Source organism: Trachypithecus francoisi, unplaced genomic scaffold, assembly GCF_009764315.1.
Source record: "Trachypithecus francoisi isolate TF-2019V2 unplaced genomic scaffold, Tfra_2.0 Lachesis_group0, whole genome shotgun sequence".
Classification (NCBI taxonomy): Eukaryota; Metazoa; Chordata; class Mammalia; order Primates; family Cercopithecidae; genus Trachypithecus; species Trachypithecus francoisi.
In genome coordinates this window covers 126,632,734-126,651,104 of record NW_022681453.1, presented here as the reverse complement: position 1 = coordinate 126,651,104, position 18,371 = coordinate 126,632,734, and the positions used below count along the sequence as shown (strand labels likewise).

Here is an 18,371-nt window from a genome sequence, read left to right as displayed (position 1 = left end):
ACATGTCTGTGTGTATGTGTGTAGTTTAAAAAAAGAACAATATATAGCAAAAAAAAAAGAAACATGAAAGTATTATAAACTTTAAAATTTGCTTATTGAAAATCTGTTTATTAAGGAGTTAACATTACAGAGTTGGTTCAATACTTTATGGAACTTAAAATCCTGAGTTGTACCTCAATAATACAGACATCTACAGCACAGGCATTTGTACAAAATACTATAATTACTCATGCTTAACATAATTAAACTTCTTTTCTATAACTTCCATTTGTCAGGTAAATAAAACACTAACCTTTCAAAGTTGCTACAACTTTAGGAGTTCACAAATTCCTATTTCTCCAGTTTTTATTAGCACATTTTAAACCTTCTTTGTGGACTGGAAGCCAAACTCCCTAAACGAAAGCCTCAATCTGAACCAACACTGAGAGACAGTAATGTCAGAAGCTCTTTTGTTTTTCACGGAGAGCAAAAATACAGAATATATTTACTAATTTATTTTCCAACAAAGAGAACATACTTTGTATTTGGAGAAAAAAAATGCTTAATTGTCAGGAGTTGCTTTTGGAGAATGATCAATAAGTTCCTTATCAATTGTCTCATAGTAATACCAGGGTCCATCTCCTCTCATACGCATCAATCTTCGTACTTCCAGCTCCTTTAACCTGTAACAAATGGAACAGCAATATTGAGATTCCAGCACTTCCAATTATAAATTTAATGAGCCATTTCCATAAAGGATAATCACTAGAGTCTGCTTTTATGTAAAGTATAATGCCCCTCCACAGACCTTTATGTAGGCATACATCTGGTATACATCTATACGCAAAATTTGGGACTTAAATTTTTGACTTTTATTATGTTGCTTATATAGGTAGCTATCAAACAGTTTTTTGTTTGTTTTTTTGTTTTTTTTTGAGACAGAGTCTTGCTCGGTTGCCCAGGCCAGAGTGCTATGGCGCAGTCTCAGCTCACTGCAAATTCTACTTCCTAGGTTCAAGTGATCCTCCTGTCTCAGCCTCCCGAGTAGCTGGGACTACAAGGGCCCGCCACCAAGCCCAGCTAATTTTTGTATTTTTAGTAGAGACAGGGTTTCACCATGTTGGCCAGGCTGGTGTCTAACTCCTGACCTTGTGACCTGCCTGCCTTGGCCTCCCAAAGTGCTGGGATTACAGGCGTGAGCCACCGCACCCGGTCCACCAAACAGTTTTTAACACCAAAACATTACTCGCATTGATAACGAATTCTCTCCTTCACTGTGCCTGCAAAGATCACTTTCATCTGAATTGTTAGAGTGCTTTTCCTATCTTCTCACCTTTTAGATGCTAGGAGAGTCATTTACAGAATATCTACTATTATGGCCATATGCTGTGCTAGGAATTAACACATGAATAAACTTTCTTGGAGTTTCACATCTTGTGTCTGCCCATCGCCATTAGGACAGAAAGCTTTTTGAGAGTAGAACTGGTTTTTTATTTGCCAGCATTATACCATGCCCGGTCAACATCAGACACTCAGTCAATATTTATACAAACATAAATAGAAAGCAAGAAAAATCAAGATCAAGAAAAACATTCTCCAACTCTAACATCTACTTACTTGATCTTGTTCTTCACAAACTGAATAATCTCTTATTTTATACAGGTGCTTTCCCTCTTCCGTATCTAGGTCTTTGCACAGACAATCACACATTCCTGAAGCAGTGCCTTCTCCATCAAACATTGTACTTTCTGTTTTTACAGAATATATACTTTTTCATAGGACTAAAAATTTATCACAGTTAAATAAGTCACTTTATTAACCTCAACCAGCTCACTAACCCTGTGGGAGATTATATGCCTTTGTGATGGTGTATTTAGCAGGTATCATTTTTTGAAGGATTAAATAACATCCTCTTTCTTGTCTACTCTTTAGAGTATAACTATCCAAACCGTGAGTAATTAAAATATTTGTCAACATGAGACTAACTGGTTAAATTATGATTCATCCACATAATGAACTACTATGTACCTGCTAAAAAGAATAAGGAGAATTTGTATGTAGTAACATGGGAGGAGATACTATATATACTGTTATGTTTTTAAAAAGCAAGGTATAAAATAAGCATGTGTAGCACTTTCCTATTTCATTAAAAAATAGTAAGCTGGGAGCAGTGGCACATGTCTGTAGTCCTAGCTACTCAGGAGGCTGAGGTGGGAGGGTCGCTTGAGCTCAGGAGCTCGAGTCCATCCTGGGCAAACACAACAAGTCCCCATGTCAAAAAAAAAAAAAAAAAAAAAAAGCCAAAAACAGGCTGGGCAAGTTGACTCATGCCTGTAATCCCAGCACTTTGGGAGGCCAAGGCAGGAAGACTGCTTGAGCCCAGGAGTTCAAGATCAACCTGGGCAACAGAGCAAGATCCCATCTCTACCAAAACAAACAAACAAACAAAACCCCCAAACAATTAGTTGGGCATGGTGGTCAGCACCTGTGGTCCCAGCTATTCAGGAGGCTGAGGCGGGAGGATTGCTTAAACCCAAGAGGTCGGTGCTGCAGTGAGCCATGACTGCAACACTGCACTCCAGCCCAGGCAACAGAACGAGATCCTGTCTCAAAAAAACAAAAGGAAAACACAAGTGAATATTAAAAAAAAAATTTTGGATTTATGTATTTAGTGATTTAATTATCATCAGAGATCTCTGTATAACACGAAATCCCAAAAGCTAAAGACTAGCAAACCTGACAATAATTAAATGAGTAAATACATAGAAAGGAATTAAAACACTGATACAAAATGTACTAAAATATTTATTAGCGGCCAGGTACAGTGGCTCACGTCTGTAATCCCAGCACTTTGGGAGGCTGAGGCAGGCAGATCACTTGAGGCCAGGAGTTCAAGACCAGCCTGGCCAACATGGCAGAACCCTGTCTCTACTAAAAATACAAAAATTAGCTGGGCGTGGGGTTGGGTGCCTGTAATTCCAACTACTTGGGAGGCTGAGGCAGAAGAATCGCTTGAACCCATGAGGCAGAGGTTGCAGTGAGCCGAGACCACGCCATTGCACTCCAGCCTGGGAGACAGAGCAAAACTGTCTCAAAAAAAAAAAAAAGAAAAAGAAAAAAAGAAAATGCTATTAGTTACTATTACAAATTTGTTTGAAAATGTAAAAACACTTCTGTGTTGCAAAAATTTCTACACTGCCAAAAGACAACATATAGAGAAAGAAATACACACGGCCAGGTGCAGTGGCTCATGCCTGTAATCTCAGCATTTTGGGAGGCCCCAGAGGGTGGATTGCTTGAGCCCAGGTGTTTGAGACCAGCCTGGGCAACACGGTGAAATCATGTCTCTACAAAAAATACAAAAATTAACTGGTCATGGTGTCATACACCTGTAATCTTGGCTACTAGGGAGGCTTGGGTGGGAGGATGGCTCGTACCTAGGAGATCAAGGCTGCAGTGAGTCAAGATCATGCCACTGTACTCCAGCCTGGCCAACAGAGCAAGACTTTGTCTCAGGAAAAAAAAAAAAAAGAAAGAAAAGAAATACATACAACTAACAGATATATGAAAAAACTACTCAACTTTACAAAGAAACATAAAATTGAAATGATGAGGCAACATTCTTCAATTACCGTATCTGCAAAATGTTTCACTTTGATAAATTCCATTACGGAGAAACATGGAAAACTGAACTATGGAAACTGATGAAGAAACAACTGGTGCAACTTTTGGAGAAGAGTTTGGCAATATCTACCCAAAGTTTAAAAGCATGTGCTATTTGGCTTATCAATGCCACTTCCAGAAATTTATTTTCCAGATATGTTACATAAATATGCAAACAATATGGGGGAAAATCAAACACAGAGGTATGTATAATAGCAAAAAACTTGGAAAGAACCCAAGTATCAGCAATAGGGGACTGGTTAAAATAATACAGGCACTCAGCAGCATAAGAGAAGGGAAAAAATATATATGTCTAGTTTTTTAATATGTATATAAAATATAATATATAAGAAAGAAAATCCACATAGCTTTCCATAACAGCATATATCCCTTTCTTTTTAATGGCCACATTATACATTTCATTGGATGGATATATCCATCCATTTGCTGCCCAGCTGGGGCAACAGAGCAAGACTTCAACTCTAAAAAAAAATTTAAAAATTTTAAAAAGAACTTCTTTTAATCTGACACATATCTCCTAATAGTCTCCTTGTCACCAGTTTATAATTTTCACTCCAAACAAGCGAATTCTATCTTTACCCCCCACCTTTTTTTTTTTTGACAGAGTCTTGCACTGTCACCCAGGCTGCAGTGCACTGGCGTGGTCTTGGCTCACTGCAACCTCCACCTCCCGGGTTGAAGTGATTCTTCTGCCTCAGCTTCCTGAGTACCTGGGATTACAGGCACATACCACCACGCCCAGCTAATTTCTGTAGCCTCCCATAGTGCTGGGATTACAGGTGTGAGCCACCGCATCCGGATATAAATTTATCCTTTTACATAAAACATTCTATAGTGCTGAAATAGTAATAGTTTTATTAATTTTTTTTTCTGGTGGTTTGCAACCCTAGGAAGATTTTCTTTCCCACCTACCCCCTCTTTTTTCCTACCGTAATTCAGCCTTTTCAGCTTCAATCTGAAGGATGGCCATTGATCTTTCATAAATCTTTTCAGGGCTGTCATAGAAATTACGGGCAATCCATCTCGATATGGGATGCTACAAAAGAAAATTTGTTTAATATTAGTCCGTTTCTGAATAATATTTTGCTTTTCTAGTTGACTATTCTTTAAAGTATTCATTTCAGTTAGATAAACCAATAACATCTAGTATGATGTTATTTGATTTATATCTAGTATGATTTATATATATATATAAAATAATTTTAACAGATTAGGTGGATACTATTTTTGTCCACATTTTAAAGATAAGTGAATTGCACAAAGTTACGTAGCTAATAAATGGCAGCACCTGGACTCAAACCAGGTTTATCTGACTCCAAAGCTGTGTGCTCTTTTCCATTATACTATGCTGAGTATCTTAGGTGGCAGATTCAGAAGCCAAACCCAGGTTTTGGTAATTCAAAAATGGAGCTCTTTGCACCAGTTAGCATAAACGAACTAATTCTAAGGCCTGCCTTAAGATTTAATGGTTTAAGATTTATACTTAAAATATAATTCATTCAGATAATAAAACATGATGGGACATACTCTATTCAAGGCTCATGATAACACTTGTAAACACAAATAACAAAATTAATTTTGGGTTTTGGTAGCAGTGGCAGTATGGTGTAATGACCAACAGTGCAGGCTCTGGAGTCAAAGTTGCCTGGGTTGAAATAGTGACCCTATCTAGACAGGTCACTGAACTCTTTTACCTCAGTTTCTTCATCTCCAAAGAGGGAATAATAATAGTACATTTTACATGGGATGAAATAATAAATATTTGTAAAACACTCAGCACAGTACCCGTTACACAGTAGGTGCTCAATAAATGACAGCTAGCATTAACATTGGTGAAATCTTTCCTAAGGCATTGAACTTAGGATAAATTATGTTAGTCTGTTAGGCTGAGAACACACTGCAATCATTCTTTAAAAAATTGTAAAGCTTAAAATGATTTTAAAAAAATGAAGTATCAAAACTAGTTGTTTATAAAAAGTATGCAAAAAATGTATCTACTTGATATAAAAAATGAAATATAAAACTCTATCATGGCTGGGCACAGTGGCTCACACCTTTAATCCCAGTACTTTGGGAGGCTGAGGTGGGCGGATCACTTGAGGCCAGGAGTTCGAGAAAAGCCTGGCCAACATGGTGAAATCCTGTCTCTACTAAAAATACCAAAATTAGCCAGGATCACACAGCAGACACCTGTGATCTCAGCGACATGGGAGGCTGAGGGATGAGAACTGCTTGAACGTGGGAGGCAGAGATTGCAGTGAGCCGAAATCGTGCCACTGCATTCCAGCCTGGGCGACAGAGAGAGATGCTGTCTCAACAAAACAAAGCAAAACAAAACAAAACAAAAAACCTGACTATATAATTGCTGAATTAAGATATTAACTAGTGCATTGACAAGGCATGTAACAGTATGTAATTGTCAATGTCCTATACAAACCTTATAATATTCCCAGTGTTCTGGGATATAGCCTTCTGGAATTTCTGCTAGTTCAGCTTCACCTAATAAGAAAAAATGGTTATGTTCAACTTCAGCATGAGGAGTTTAAAAAATTAATTCTTCACCATTAAAGTAATAAAACCAACTTCTTGTGGTTTTAAAGGATCCTTTAAAAACTTTGTACCAATGAAGAGATCTAATATCTTTAATTCACTTTAATCTGGTTGAAAATCAATTCATTTGTTAGACATTTTTAGACATCTCTCTGTGTAAGGCATTATTTATAGGTATTCCATGAGTTTCTCATTTTGTTTTTATATACTGTAACAAGATATAATAAAAGACATATTATTCCTTCTGGTCTTCCCTATACCTATGATACAAAACATTTTAGGATTCAAGGTGTTAGAAGTACTTTGAACAAAATTTCCCATGAAAATCTAACATTTATTGTCACTGACATTTTCATTCTTTGTTAGAGGATTATAGTTTTGTTGTTTTTTTTTTTGAGATGGAGTCTCGTTCTGTCACCCAGGTTGGAGTGCAATAGCACGATCTCAGTTCACTGCAACCTCCACCTCCCGGGTTCAAGTCATTCTCCTGCCTCAGCCTCCCGAGTAGCTGGCATTACAGGCGCCCACCACCACGCCCGGCTCATTTTTTGTATTTTTAGTAGAGACGGGGTTTCACTATGTTGGCCAGGCTGGTCTCGAACCCCTAACCTCATGATCCGCCCGCCTCAGCCTCCCAAAGTGCTGGGATTACAGGCATGAGGCACTGCGCCCGGCCGAGGATTATAGTTTTATATGTTCTAAGTTGGATTAAAAAATTCTTAGTTCAGGTTGAGATTTGGTTATTTTAAGATAAACTGCCATGCTTATGCTTATTTAAAGAGCTTTTCATTACAATATCCATAATTTCTTTTTTATATTAATGTAAATATGTTTAAAAATTTTTCCAATCGGGTGGTGCTGGCAGGGGATGGAAGTGACTTACCAATGAATACATTCACCAGAGTTATGATAATTACTACTGGAATCCCAGTCAATGCAATGTAGAATCTCTAAGATAAAAAATAAAAAAGTGTTTCTCATGACCATTTCGTAACTCTCCCCACACACAAATCATCCTCATGATATGATTTCCTCATATTTCTTATAAAGTAAACTTGCCAAATTGGGCATACAGTACCAAATTATTAATTTCTGTGATTTTACTTTTTGGTAAAGCAATGTCACAAAAGAAAACAATACGTTAAGAACAAAAGTGTAAAAACATCAGGGTGATTTCTACCACTCAACAGGATTTGAGCTGGTCATAACAAGAAAAGTAAGGGCTCAACCAAGGAGATGAAAAAGGTCATTAAACACAATTGAAGGGCAAGAGAAAGTTTTAAGGTCAGTACTCAAATGATGATTCAGAGCTTTATCTACAGTGGCAGATGGTTCAGACAATCTCCCATTTTCTAAGCCTCTACTTTGTTCCTATTGAGCCTTGAGACAGAAATACAGTCAGCATTCTAAATAAGCAATGTAATTATATTATTGCTAAATTAAGATGGCACTATAGATCCCTGTTACTCTCTGAAATCAATGTTCTTGAACAACACATAAATATAAAACCATATCCCAAAATAATGTAGCTCCTTTATTTAAAAAAGTCTTTCAACAAGTTCTTCGGTAATTTAAAGAATATTTTAGTTATAGGAACACAGATTCTATTTCAAAACGCCATAATCTTCAGAAGAAAGGAATGGTTCACGTTTTACCCCCATTTAGCGTAAATCCTTTTGTGAAGAAGGAAAGCTTCACTAATTTAAAGAGAAATTCAGTAACAAATCAGACTTTACAATCTCAGTCTCTTCTACAGAAATAAAAATTTACAAAATAAAATATTTCATAAAATGAAAGATGTTTTCTAAAAAGGCAAAAATTTTTTCCATTACATGCAGAGACTCCAATTCAACAGAAAATTTAAACTTACCAATAACTTCAAAAAACGGCTGTCATAGAATCCAGAAGGTTTGATGACAAATAGTCTTTTCCCATGGCCTCCACTGTGTCGAACAGGAGCTGGAAATATTGAATTACCCTGTTTTATACAAGGTTGATATGGGTATACTGTTATATTCTGAGTTAAAATCAGAGTATAAAAAAAAATACAAGGATCCTTTTGCAGATCATAAGCAGGGTGACTGGGTTTTCACATTCATGTGTGAGATATGCCTCCCTCAAACCTTGTTATGAGGTAGGCACATTACCCATCTGACATGAAACAAAAAGAAAATATACATTCTTAGATGTTTAGTATAAGATTTTAAAATGTCTTATTTGAGTAATAAGGCCAGGTCAGATAGGATATCTTTAAACAAAGATGGATCTACTATTCTAAAGCATAACTTTCCTCATTTTAATTCAAAGTTAAAGAAGTATCTAAATAATCATTTTAATTTGTTTCAATAGCAGGCAGAGAGGTTAGCTACTTAATGAGCTGCTCATCTGTGTCTCCTCTGCAACAAATATTTGCTAATGCTGCAAAAGAAATACATTTAATGTAAATTATTCCATTATGCCATTTCACATGACACATTATCTGTATTATATGTATTATTATGCTGCAAAATAGATGGAAAGGACCAGCAGTATTTATTCAACAAATCACCAGCAGGAATTAGAACTTGTTATCAAACTACACACTCTAAAATATCTCGATGAAATCACATGGTAAACCATTGCTGATTAAGAATGTCGTCTTCAAATCTCCCCCCTGACAGAATTTAATCAAGCCTTGCTGGAAGTAAACTGAGGCAAAATTTCACTTCTTGATCCTCTTTTTACATTCTTCCTCTTGAAGGTCTGGAAGGATCACTACAGGCATTCCAAGCCCTTTCCACTGGGAACAGGAAAGGATCTAGCTGTTACTTAGAAACTGAAGGTTCCTATGTTTTCACTGTGTAACTACTCTCAAGGATATTTTGCATGTGAGTCACTGTGGAATAAAAAACTTTAATTTCCCATTGAAGGAATTTCAGTCATAATAGATGTCAGAAAGATCTGAATCTTTTGTTCATGTTTAATGTCTAGAAAGGTGTCCCCTCTCCTGAAATCTGTATTAGGCCCAGATAACATCTTATCTTCCAAGATGCCAACATTCTTCCCAACCATACGAGATCTTTCCTACTTTTGAATTACTGTACATTACTGTGATGTGTATATTTGTGTTCACTGCTGCCACTTTTAAGTATAAATATCTTGAAAGCAGGAACTATCTTCTTAACATTGGTTAACACCTGAAAGCAGCTTGCAGTGAGTTTGGGAGGTTGACTCACAAGAGAATTTGAAACTGGCATGAATTTACTACATATAATTCATACTACTAAAGCTTTTTAAATAATAAGATTAAGAGAATTTGACAAAGTAAGTATGGACTTCAGCAAATCATCTGAAAGATACATAATAGAATTTTTTGTGGACTAGATGAAGAAAAAGGGTTGGATGACAGTACAAAGTACTCATTAATTCAATACATATTTAATTGCATACTATGTGCAGATCCTATGCCAGACCTATATACGGTCTAAGAGAGATATAGATCTTGCTGGGAGAAATACACACTACACAAATAATTACAAATATGTAATGGTAACAAGGGAAAGAAATAGGATACAGTGGCCCAGAAGAAAAGTTCCTATTTGGACAAGATGTGGGGGTTAGGAAGAGGAGACATTATACGCTGAGAGAAAGAGCAAGTTAGAGAAATTTGTAATGGGTACTTGATTGACTGTAACCAAAAGGTACTGATTAATTATTGCAGTAACCTGGCAAAGGGATCTCTCAAAAGTCCTGCAGCATCAAGGTTTTTATGAATGGCTTAGATGAGGTGGATACAGCATTCCTGACTTGTCAAGTCTTAGAAACACAAAGCTACTGCTACAACACAAAGAACTACTTAGAAACACAAAGCTACTGCTACATCATCAGTGGCTAAGACACTGATGATGAAATAGGGTCCCAAAAGAGTCTTTACACACATTACAAAAGGCTGAATCCAAAAGGATTCAATATAATAAGGTAAGTGGGTTTCCACCTGGAACTCCCAGAAATTTAGTTGCTCACAAAAAAGCAGAAGGCCAATTCAATATTAATCTGATACACTAGAAGTACAGGGTCAAAACAGGATGATCTTCCCTGTCCCTTATCCCCTGACTACACCTGCAGAAATATGTTCATTCAAAAGCATACTCTCTTAGAGGGACAATCTATTTTCAGCTTAATATTAGGTTGGTGCAAAAGTAATTGCAGTTTTTGTAATTGAAAGTAATTGTGGTTTTTGGCCGGGTGCGGTGGCTCATGCCTGTAATCCAGCACTATAGGAGGTTCAGGCAGGCAGATCACGAGGTCAGGAGATGGAGTCCAACCTGGCTAACACGGTGAAACTCCGTCTCTACTAAAAATACAAAAAAAAATAGCCAGGTGTGGTGGCGGGCGCCTGTAGTTCCAGCTACTCAGGAGGCTGAGGCAGGAGAATGGTGTAAGTAAACCCAGGAGTGAGCCTAGGTTGTGCCACTGCACTCCAGCCTGGGCGACAGAGCGAGACTCCGTCTTCAAAAAAAAAAAAAAAAACAAGGTTTAATGCATTTAGTAATGTGAACAGCTTGCTCTTTCTTTACACATATTACCCAATTATTAAACAATTAGTCATGTCACTAAAAGTCCTAGATAACTTATTAATATTGTTTCAAAGTATATTTCATAGCATGTAACTCTTTTTTTTTTTTTCCCAGAGACAAGGTTTTTCACTATGTTACTCAAGCCGGTCTCAAACTCCTGGGCTCAAGAGATCCTCCCACCTCAGCCTGCGGAGTAGCTGGGATTACATCACGCACCACCACAACTGACTTGCACTTAACTCTTTTTAAATGTTTTGAGCCGTCATGATTTTTGATGTAGTAGGGCCATGTGCTTAAATCTAAAAATATTAGTGTGTAACCAGGAATGGTGGTGCGTGCTTGTAATCCCAGCTACTCAGGAGGCTGAGGCGGGAGGATCACTTGAGCCCAGGAGTTTGAGGCCAGCCTGAGCAACATAGCTAGACCCTTCCCCCTCAAAAAAATTAAATTATAGGGTGAACATTGCTTACAATGAAGTGACTACCAGGATTTCTGGAACCCTGATCCTCCTGACACCAAAAATAGGCATCTTTCACTGCTCTCTAAATCCTGAAATTTCTCCATTAAGTATTCATTAATTTCATAGGACCAAGGCTTCAATAACTAATTTTTAAAAATGCAAATAGCCTCAGAAAAGTTATTAAGCCTGTAACGATTGCGATTTTTATAAGAATTGAATAAGATAATGTAGGAACTTTTTGTGTGTCAAAGACAACAATTGGGCTGGGCGCAGTGGCTCACACCTGTAATCTCAGCACTTTGGGGGCCGAGGCGGGCAGATCACTTGAGGTCAGGAGTTCGAGACCAGCCTGGCCAACATGGTGAAACCCTGTCTCTACTAAAAATACAAAAAATTAGCCAGGTCTGTAATCCCAGCTACTCGGGAGGCTGAGGCAAGAGAATCGCTTGAACCTGGGAAGTGGAGGTTGTGGTGAACCAAGATCGCGCCACTACGCTCCAGCCTGGGTGACAGATTGAGACTCTGTCTCAAAAAAATAAAAAAATAAAAAGATGACAACTGAAAATTGGTCATTTTCTTTCCGTCATTCCCAGTAAAGGGCACCACTATCTCAATTACCTTGGATAAAAATCTCAATCATCTTCCTTGCATCTATCCTTCATTCATCATTTGCCAAGGCCTCTTGATTCTAAGATTTAAATTCTCCATTTCATTCCACGCCTTCTTTACCTTACTGGCCTAGGTAATCAACATACCCTATAAGCCACCCAATATTCAGAAGCATCTTCCTAAAACACATTCCTGATATTGTTCTCCTGCTATAACACTCTGTGGCCTACAAAACCAAATGAAGATACTTTGGCTTTGTAGTCAGTCCCTCCCCTCACCCAACTTTCCTTTACTTGCCTTTTCTCCCAACACCTACCTACCCCAAGAGTCATATATCCAATAAAAAAAACTTAACCTTTACTTTTCTGCCAGTTCCACCTATTAAAACTATCCCTATAATTCGGTTAAAATGCCCCATCTATTCCATGTCTGGATTAACCCTATAGTACTCTGTTTATATATTCATATTAATATTCCTCACATTTTTAAAAACCATCATTTGTGCATATCAGTCTTCAATTACAAATTAAATTTACCTGCAGCCGAGGGGAGAAATTAGCTCATTTCTGGAATTGCACAATCTCTGATGTTTAATAAATAATTTAATTAAATAGAATAGCTTTATCTGCTAATTTTCTGAGAAAGCTTTACAGAGGGTGATGAAGAACATGACAGCACTAGACTTTTAGGAAAGATGAGGCTATAGGAATCTGTAGAAGGCTAATGCCAGGACTTCAAAGGCACAGGCAAAAAAAGAAAAACCAGACAAACTAGACTTCATGAAAATTTAAAAATTTTGTGTCTGAAAGGACGCTATCAGCAGAGTAAAAAGGCAACCCACAGAATGGGAGAAAATATATGCAAATCATATATCTGATAAGGGATTGATATCAGAACACAGAGAAAACTCAACAACAACAATAAAAAACCAAATAATCCAATTTAAAAATAGGCTGGGCATGGTGGCTCATGCCTGTAATCCCAGCACTTTGGGAGGCTGAGGTGGGGAATTTCTTGAGCCCAGGAGTTTGAAACTAGCCTGGTCAACATAGCCAGATCTCATCTCTACAAAAACCTTAAAAAATTAGCCAGGTGTGGTGGTATGTACCTGTCATCCCAGCTACTCAGGAGGCTGAGGCTACAGTGAGCTATGACTGCGTCACTGCACTTCAGCCGGGGTGACAGAGCAAGATCCTGCCAAAAATAAACAAACAAATAAAACAGCCAAATAGCTTGGCAGAGTGGCATGTACCTGTAGTCCCAGCTACTTGAGAGGCTGAAGCAGGATTGCTTGAGTCCAGGAGTTCAAGTTCGGCATGGGCAACATTAGGGAGACCTCATACTCAAGATAAAAAATAATAAAATAAATAATAAGCAAAGGATTTGAATAGACATTTATCTAAAGATATATATACAAATGGCCAAGAAGCAAACTAATTAGGGAAATGCAAATCAAAACTACAATGATATCATCACATACCCATCAGAATGCCTACTTTCAAAAAACCAGAAAATAACAAGTGTCAGAATATGGAGGAATTGGAATCTTTGTACACTATTGGTAAACAAAGGAATGTAAAATGGTATTGCTGCTATGGAAAATAGCATGAGGGTTCCTCAAAAAATTAAAAACAGAATTACCATATTGTGGAATCCTAGTAAGATACATAAGCAACAAGTAAGGGGCCCCAGGAGGAGGAAAGCAATTCTGCTGAGACACGGCTAATCATAGGCAAGCCACGGGCACAACATCCTGTTCCCAAATACCTCGTTCAACATATAGCCCCAGCAGAGTGACCTTATCTGCACACCTTCTCTGCTCATAGCCCCTTCAGTATGACCCTATCAAACTTCCCTCTAGCCCCTGATTCTGCAGATAGCCCCTTCTCTGCTGTGCTGCCCACTGTTCTCTTGCAACTTTATCTTTGTATTTTCTCTAACAAATCTGTCCTCTTTACCTATGACTGTCTTGGTAAATTCTTTTACCACCCACAATGCCAGTCCCAGCCAGTGACACCCATGACACATATGACCCAGCAATCATACTTCTGCAGATACACTCACAAGAATTGAAAGCAGGGTCTCAGAAGAGATATTTGTACATCCATGTTCACAGAAACATTATTCACAAAACAAGTCATACTCAATGTCACTGATAAGTTCTTGGAAACTGTGACTTTAAGTGAAACCACATACAGCAGGTCGTTAAACAATATCATTTCCATCTTTATTATAGGTTCTGAGGGTCGCAGTTTCAAAAGCCAATGATGTTAAGTGAAGCTTTACAGTTATTAAAATCTGCAAGTGCTTGGGTGTAGGTTCACAGCTGTAATCCCAACACTTTTAAGAGGCCAAGGCAGGTGGATCACTTGAGGACAGGAGTTCGAAGGAATTCTTAACAGAATCCATTTAGGATTAAACACGTTTTATTGTGGGTATGAAGAAACTCCCCAGGCCTCCACAAACAAGTTTACTGGAGGTCTGAAGGAACTTCCCAAACCTCCATGATTTAGCAGGAGAGAAGATAAGGGTAATCATCCCAGCACCTGGACCCATTTAAATTAAGTAAATTTACTAAGGCTCCAGAGGAAGGTCTTCAGGACTCAGACCTTAATTATAGATTTTAAAAAGTTACTCACTTATGTCTTTAGATGAGTGCACACTTACATGTAGACATACAGCTTAAAAGGTCTACGAGCTCTGGAAAACCGTAATTTTAAGTTGGTCTGGAGATAATTTCCAGGACTTCTCCCTGTAACCGGTTACAGGAATAAAAACTCTCTCTGGCCGGGCGTGGTGGCTCATGTCTATAATCCCAGCACTTTGGGAGGCCAAGGAGGGCGGATCACCTGAGGTCCGGAGTTCAAGACCAGCCTGGCCAACATGGTGAAACCCCATCTCTACTAAAAATAAAAAAATCAGCCGGGCGTGGTGTGGCATGCACCTGTAATCCCAGCTATTTGGGAGGCTGAGGCAGGAGAATTCCTGGAACCCAGGAGGCGAAGGTTGTAGTGAGCCAAGATCGCGCCACTGTGCTCCAGCCTGGGCAACAGAATGAGACTCTGTCTCAAAAAAAAAAACCAAAAAAACAAAAAACCCCTCTCTTCCTTCCCAGTTCATCTGCATCTCATTATTGGGCAGCAAGAAATAGCAGCCTGACCCTCAGTTTGATACGAGAACACGGGAAGCCAGGGGTTGCGGTAAGCCAAGATCGTGCCACTGCACTCTAGCCTAGAAGATAGAGCAAGACTCTTTCTCAAAAAAAAAAAAAACCTGGAAGCAACCCAATTGACAGATGATGGATAAGCAAAATGGGGTAAATACATACAATGGACAATGGACAATTCAGCTTTAAAAAGGAAGGAAATTCTGACATATGCTACAACATAAATACGCCTTGGGATATTATGCTAAGAGACAGACAAATATTATATGATTCTACTTACATGAGAAATAGAGTAGTCAAAATCATAAAGACAGCAGAATGGTGGTTACCAGGGTCTACGTGGAAGGGGAATGGAGAGTTACTGTTTAACGGATATGGAGTTTTAGTTTTACCATATGAAAAAAGTTATGGAGTTGGATGATGGTGATGGTTGCATAGCATTAGGAATGTATTTAATACCACTGAACGGTGCACTTAAAAATAGTTAAAATGGTAAATGTTATGTGTACTTTACCACAATTTTCTTAAAGGTTACTGCTGCCAGGCACTGTTGATTTTTTCCACTCACTCTTCACAACTACCTTTTGAGGCAGGTTAAAATTCTCATGTTTTTTAAAGAGGAGGAAATGCAGGTTATGAGCAATTAGGTGTCTCCCACTTTAGCTTCCAAGATGTGATGATCACAGACATGGCTTCTAAATTCTAGAGCCAGAATTTGAAGATAGGCAGTCTAATTCCAGAGAAAACAAGACAAGACAGGTTCTCTACTACACTAGAGCTTACATTCTTGTAGGGACAGATACAAACAACCATATAAGAGATTAAAACCTTTCATATCACAGTGACAGATGCAAAATACCTTTGAAAGCAGGTACACAGCAGAAAACACAGTAACCTTTAGTAAAGATAGCTATTAGATGCTTCCCTGCTCTGATTGGAAAGGGTGCAGAACACGGTAATGATTCTTTGAGAACCCCAAGAAAGGGCAATAATGTAGAAAGAGAAACTGGGGGTGAAATTTTGCTGCAGGTTATCTCCAGCTAGATTTGATTGAATACTACCAGGGCGAGTATCTGAAGTATTTGTATTTGGCTATATGAGGATATCTGTAATCAGAAAAGGCTTAAAAGGGATTTTCATCAAGGTATGTTGGCATATGTAATTTTGTAACAAGTTCAAATTCCTGCTGGAAATCTGTTAAATACCACTGGTTCTTTGCATCATGTTTCGAGCAAATCCCTATGTATATTGCCTCATCCTGTGGAGTGGCATAATTCAAATTAAATTGGGAGAATAAGGGTAAAAACAGAACAAGATATTTTGAGGCTGGAGACAACTTTTTGACTTTAAAGTTTCATTCCCTCTTTACCTGTTTCTATTGCACAGGGCAAATAGCTCATGGTATATATTTAATGAGGAAGATTAAATAAATTAATACTTTAAACCCTTAAAATGATGCTTGAGGTCAGGTGCGGTGGCTCATGCCTGTAATCTCAGCACTTTGGGAGGCCGAAGTGGGTGGATCACGAGGTCAGGAGTTTGAGACCAGACTGGCCAACATGGTGAAACCCCATCTCTACTAAAAATACAAAAAATTAGCCGGGCACGGAGGCATGCACCTGTAATCCCAGTTACTTAGGAGGCTGAGGCAGGAGAATCGCCTGAACCCAGGAGGCAGAGGTCACAGTGAGCCAAGATCACACCATTGTACTCCAGCCTGGGCAACACAGCAAGACTCCGTCTTGAAAAAAAAGGAAAATGATGCTTGACACATAACAGGTGCTCAGTAAATGTTGGCTGTCATTATCATTTAGTACAGTGACACATTATTTAATAATTGAGTCAGTTTCCTCATCTGTAAAATGAAAATAACATTGTAATTTCTTTGCACAGTCTTTGAGATAATAAAATGCACCGAATACCCAGCATTTGATGCTTTGCTATGATTATTCACACCGCCATAACGCAACTCACTAGGTCCAAATAACCCTATTAAGACTGTATTGGTCAGGTGCAATGGCTCACGCCTATAATCCCAGCACTTTGGGAGGCTGAGGCAGGCGGATCATTTGAGGTCAGGAGTTCGAGACCAGCCTGGCCAACATGATGACACCCCATTTCTACTAAATATACAAAAATTAGCCAGGCGTGGTGTTGTGCACCTGTAGTCTCAGCTACTGGGAGGCTGAGGCAGGAGAATGGCTTGAACCCGGAGGGTGAGCCAAGACGGTGCCACTGCACTCCAGCCTGCGTGACAGAGTGAGACTGTATCAAAAGAAAAAAAAAACAAGACTGTATTATGACTTTCCTGAGACCTAGGCACTTTTGCCTTCAAGGGCCCCTTCCTCTAAGTTATCAAAAATCGTATTTTATGACTGCATTGGTATAAAACGAATATAATACAGGCTAGATTCGTTATCATATTCATAAACATTATGGTCTTTTTAAAAAAGAAATTTAAATTAAAACACTTTCGTGGACCCCTAAAACTACCATGGATTCAGGCAGGCGAATCGCTTGAACCTAGGAGGCAGAGGTTGCAGTGAGCCAAGATCACGCCACTGCACTCCAGCCTGGGTGACAGAGTGAGACTCTCCCAAAAAACAAAGAAAACAAAAAAAACCTCTCTTCCTCCCCAGTTCATCTGCATCTCATTATTGGGCGGCACCGTACTTACTGTGCCTAAAGAATAAGTTGGCCCTGAGCCTCTTTACCTGTCTACATATTACCTGTCTTCATATTCCTTAGGATAGGTGGGCTTCTCAGCAACATGACTTTCCATATGTGGGACTAGAACCCAGCCTTTGGGCAGGTGGAACGCAACAATAAGCTTGTGACCTAGAGATACAGGTCTCAGCTATCCCGCAAATTAGCATTGAGATGGTGAATAACAACGTTTTAGAAATGCTAATAATGTAAACGCGATCGATCTGACTACTTCAGGAAAACCCCTCATATAGCTCGCGCTCCGTCTCTCCTCTCAAGCCCCAAGCCCACAATTTGTCCCGGCTCCCTCCAGATCCCACCAAGGTCACCCTGGAAGCGTCCTCTCTTTTCTCGCCGTGCACCCGCTTCACGCCCGTTCTCCCAAGGCCAGCACCCACCAACAGCCTTCGGAAAGCCACGAGTGAGGAAGCCCCCAAATCCGAGTCGAGTGCCAAGGGGGCGGCCAGAAAGTGCTGCCACCGCAGTAACCGAAACCCGTCGCAACAAACTCATGCCCGCCATGGCTACTACGAGCAACAGGAAAAATGGGGACGGGTTACGGAAGCTGTGAGAACCAATTTACCAATGAGGACAAAGGCAGGAAGTGGCCATCTTAAGTGAGGGCAAGTTTCTATTACCTTCACGGCCGGCTTGAGACGCC

At 39.0% G+C, this 18,371-nt stretch overlaps 1 protein-coding gene and 1 non-coding gene across 3 annotated transcripts; one reads left to right on the top strand and one right to left on the bottom strand.

Annotated features, from left to right (window-relative positions):
* Positions 1-75: 75 nt before the first annotated feature.
* Positions 76-18,336, bottom strand: NDUFB5 (NADH:ubiquinone oxidoreductase subunit B5). Of its 2 annotated transcripts, XM_033211772.1 has the most exons (6): positions 18,109-18,336; positions 8,084-8,172; positions 7,097-7,163; positions 6,101-6,162; positions 4,593-4,699; positions 76-662 (listed from the first exon to the last, which is right to left on the bottom strand). In XM_033211772.1, the coding sequence occupies exons 1-6, from the start codon at positions 18,230-18,232 to the stop codon at positions 542-544; spliced, it is 570 nt and encodes a 189-aa protein (XP_033067663.1). In that variant the 5' UTR covers positions 18,233-18,336; the 3' UTR covers positions 76-541. The 2 variants fall into 2 exon arrangements, with proteins under 2 accessions (XP_033067663.1, XP_033067664.1); XM_033211773.1 differs by lacking the exon at positions 4,593-4,699 and having other exon boundaries at positions 597-662.
* On the top strand, positions 8,267-8,370 carry LOC117084719. Its single transcript, XR_004437620.1, has one exon. It is a non-coding gene; the product is annotated as a small nucleolar RNA U13 (small nucleolar RNA).
* Positions 18,337-18,371: the final 35 nt, after the last annotated feature.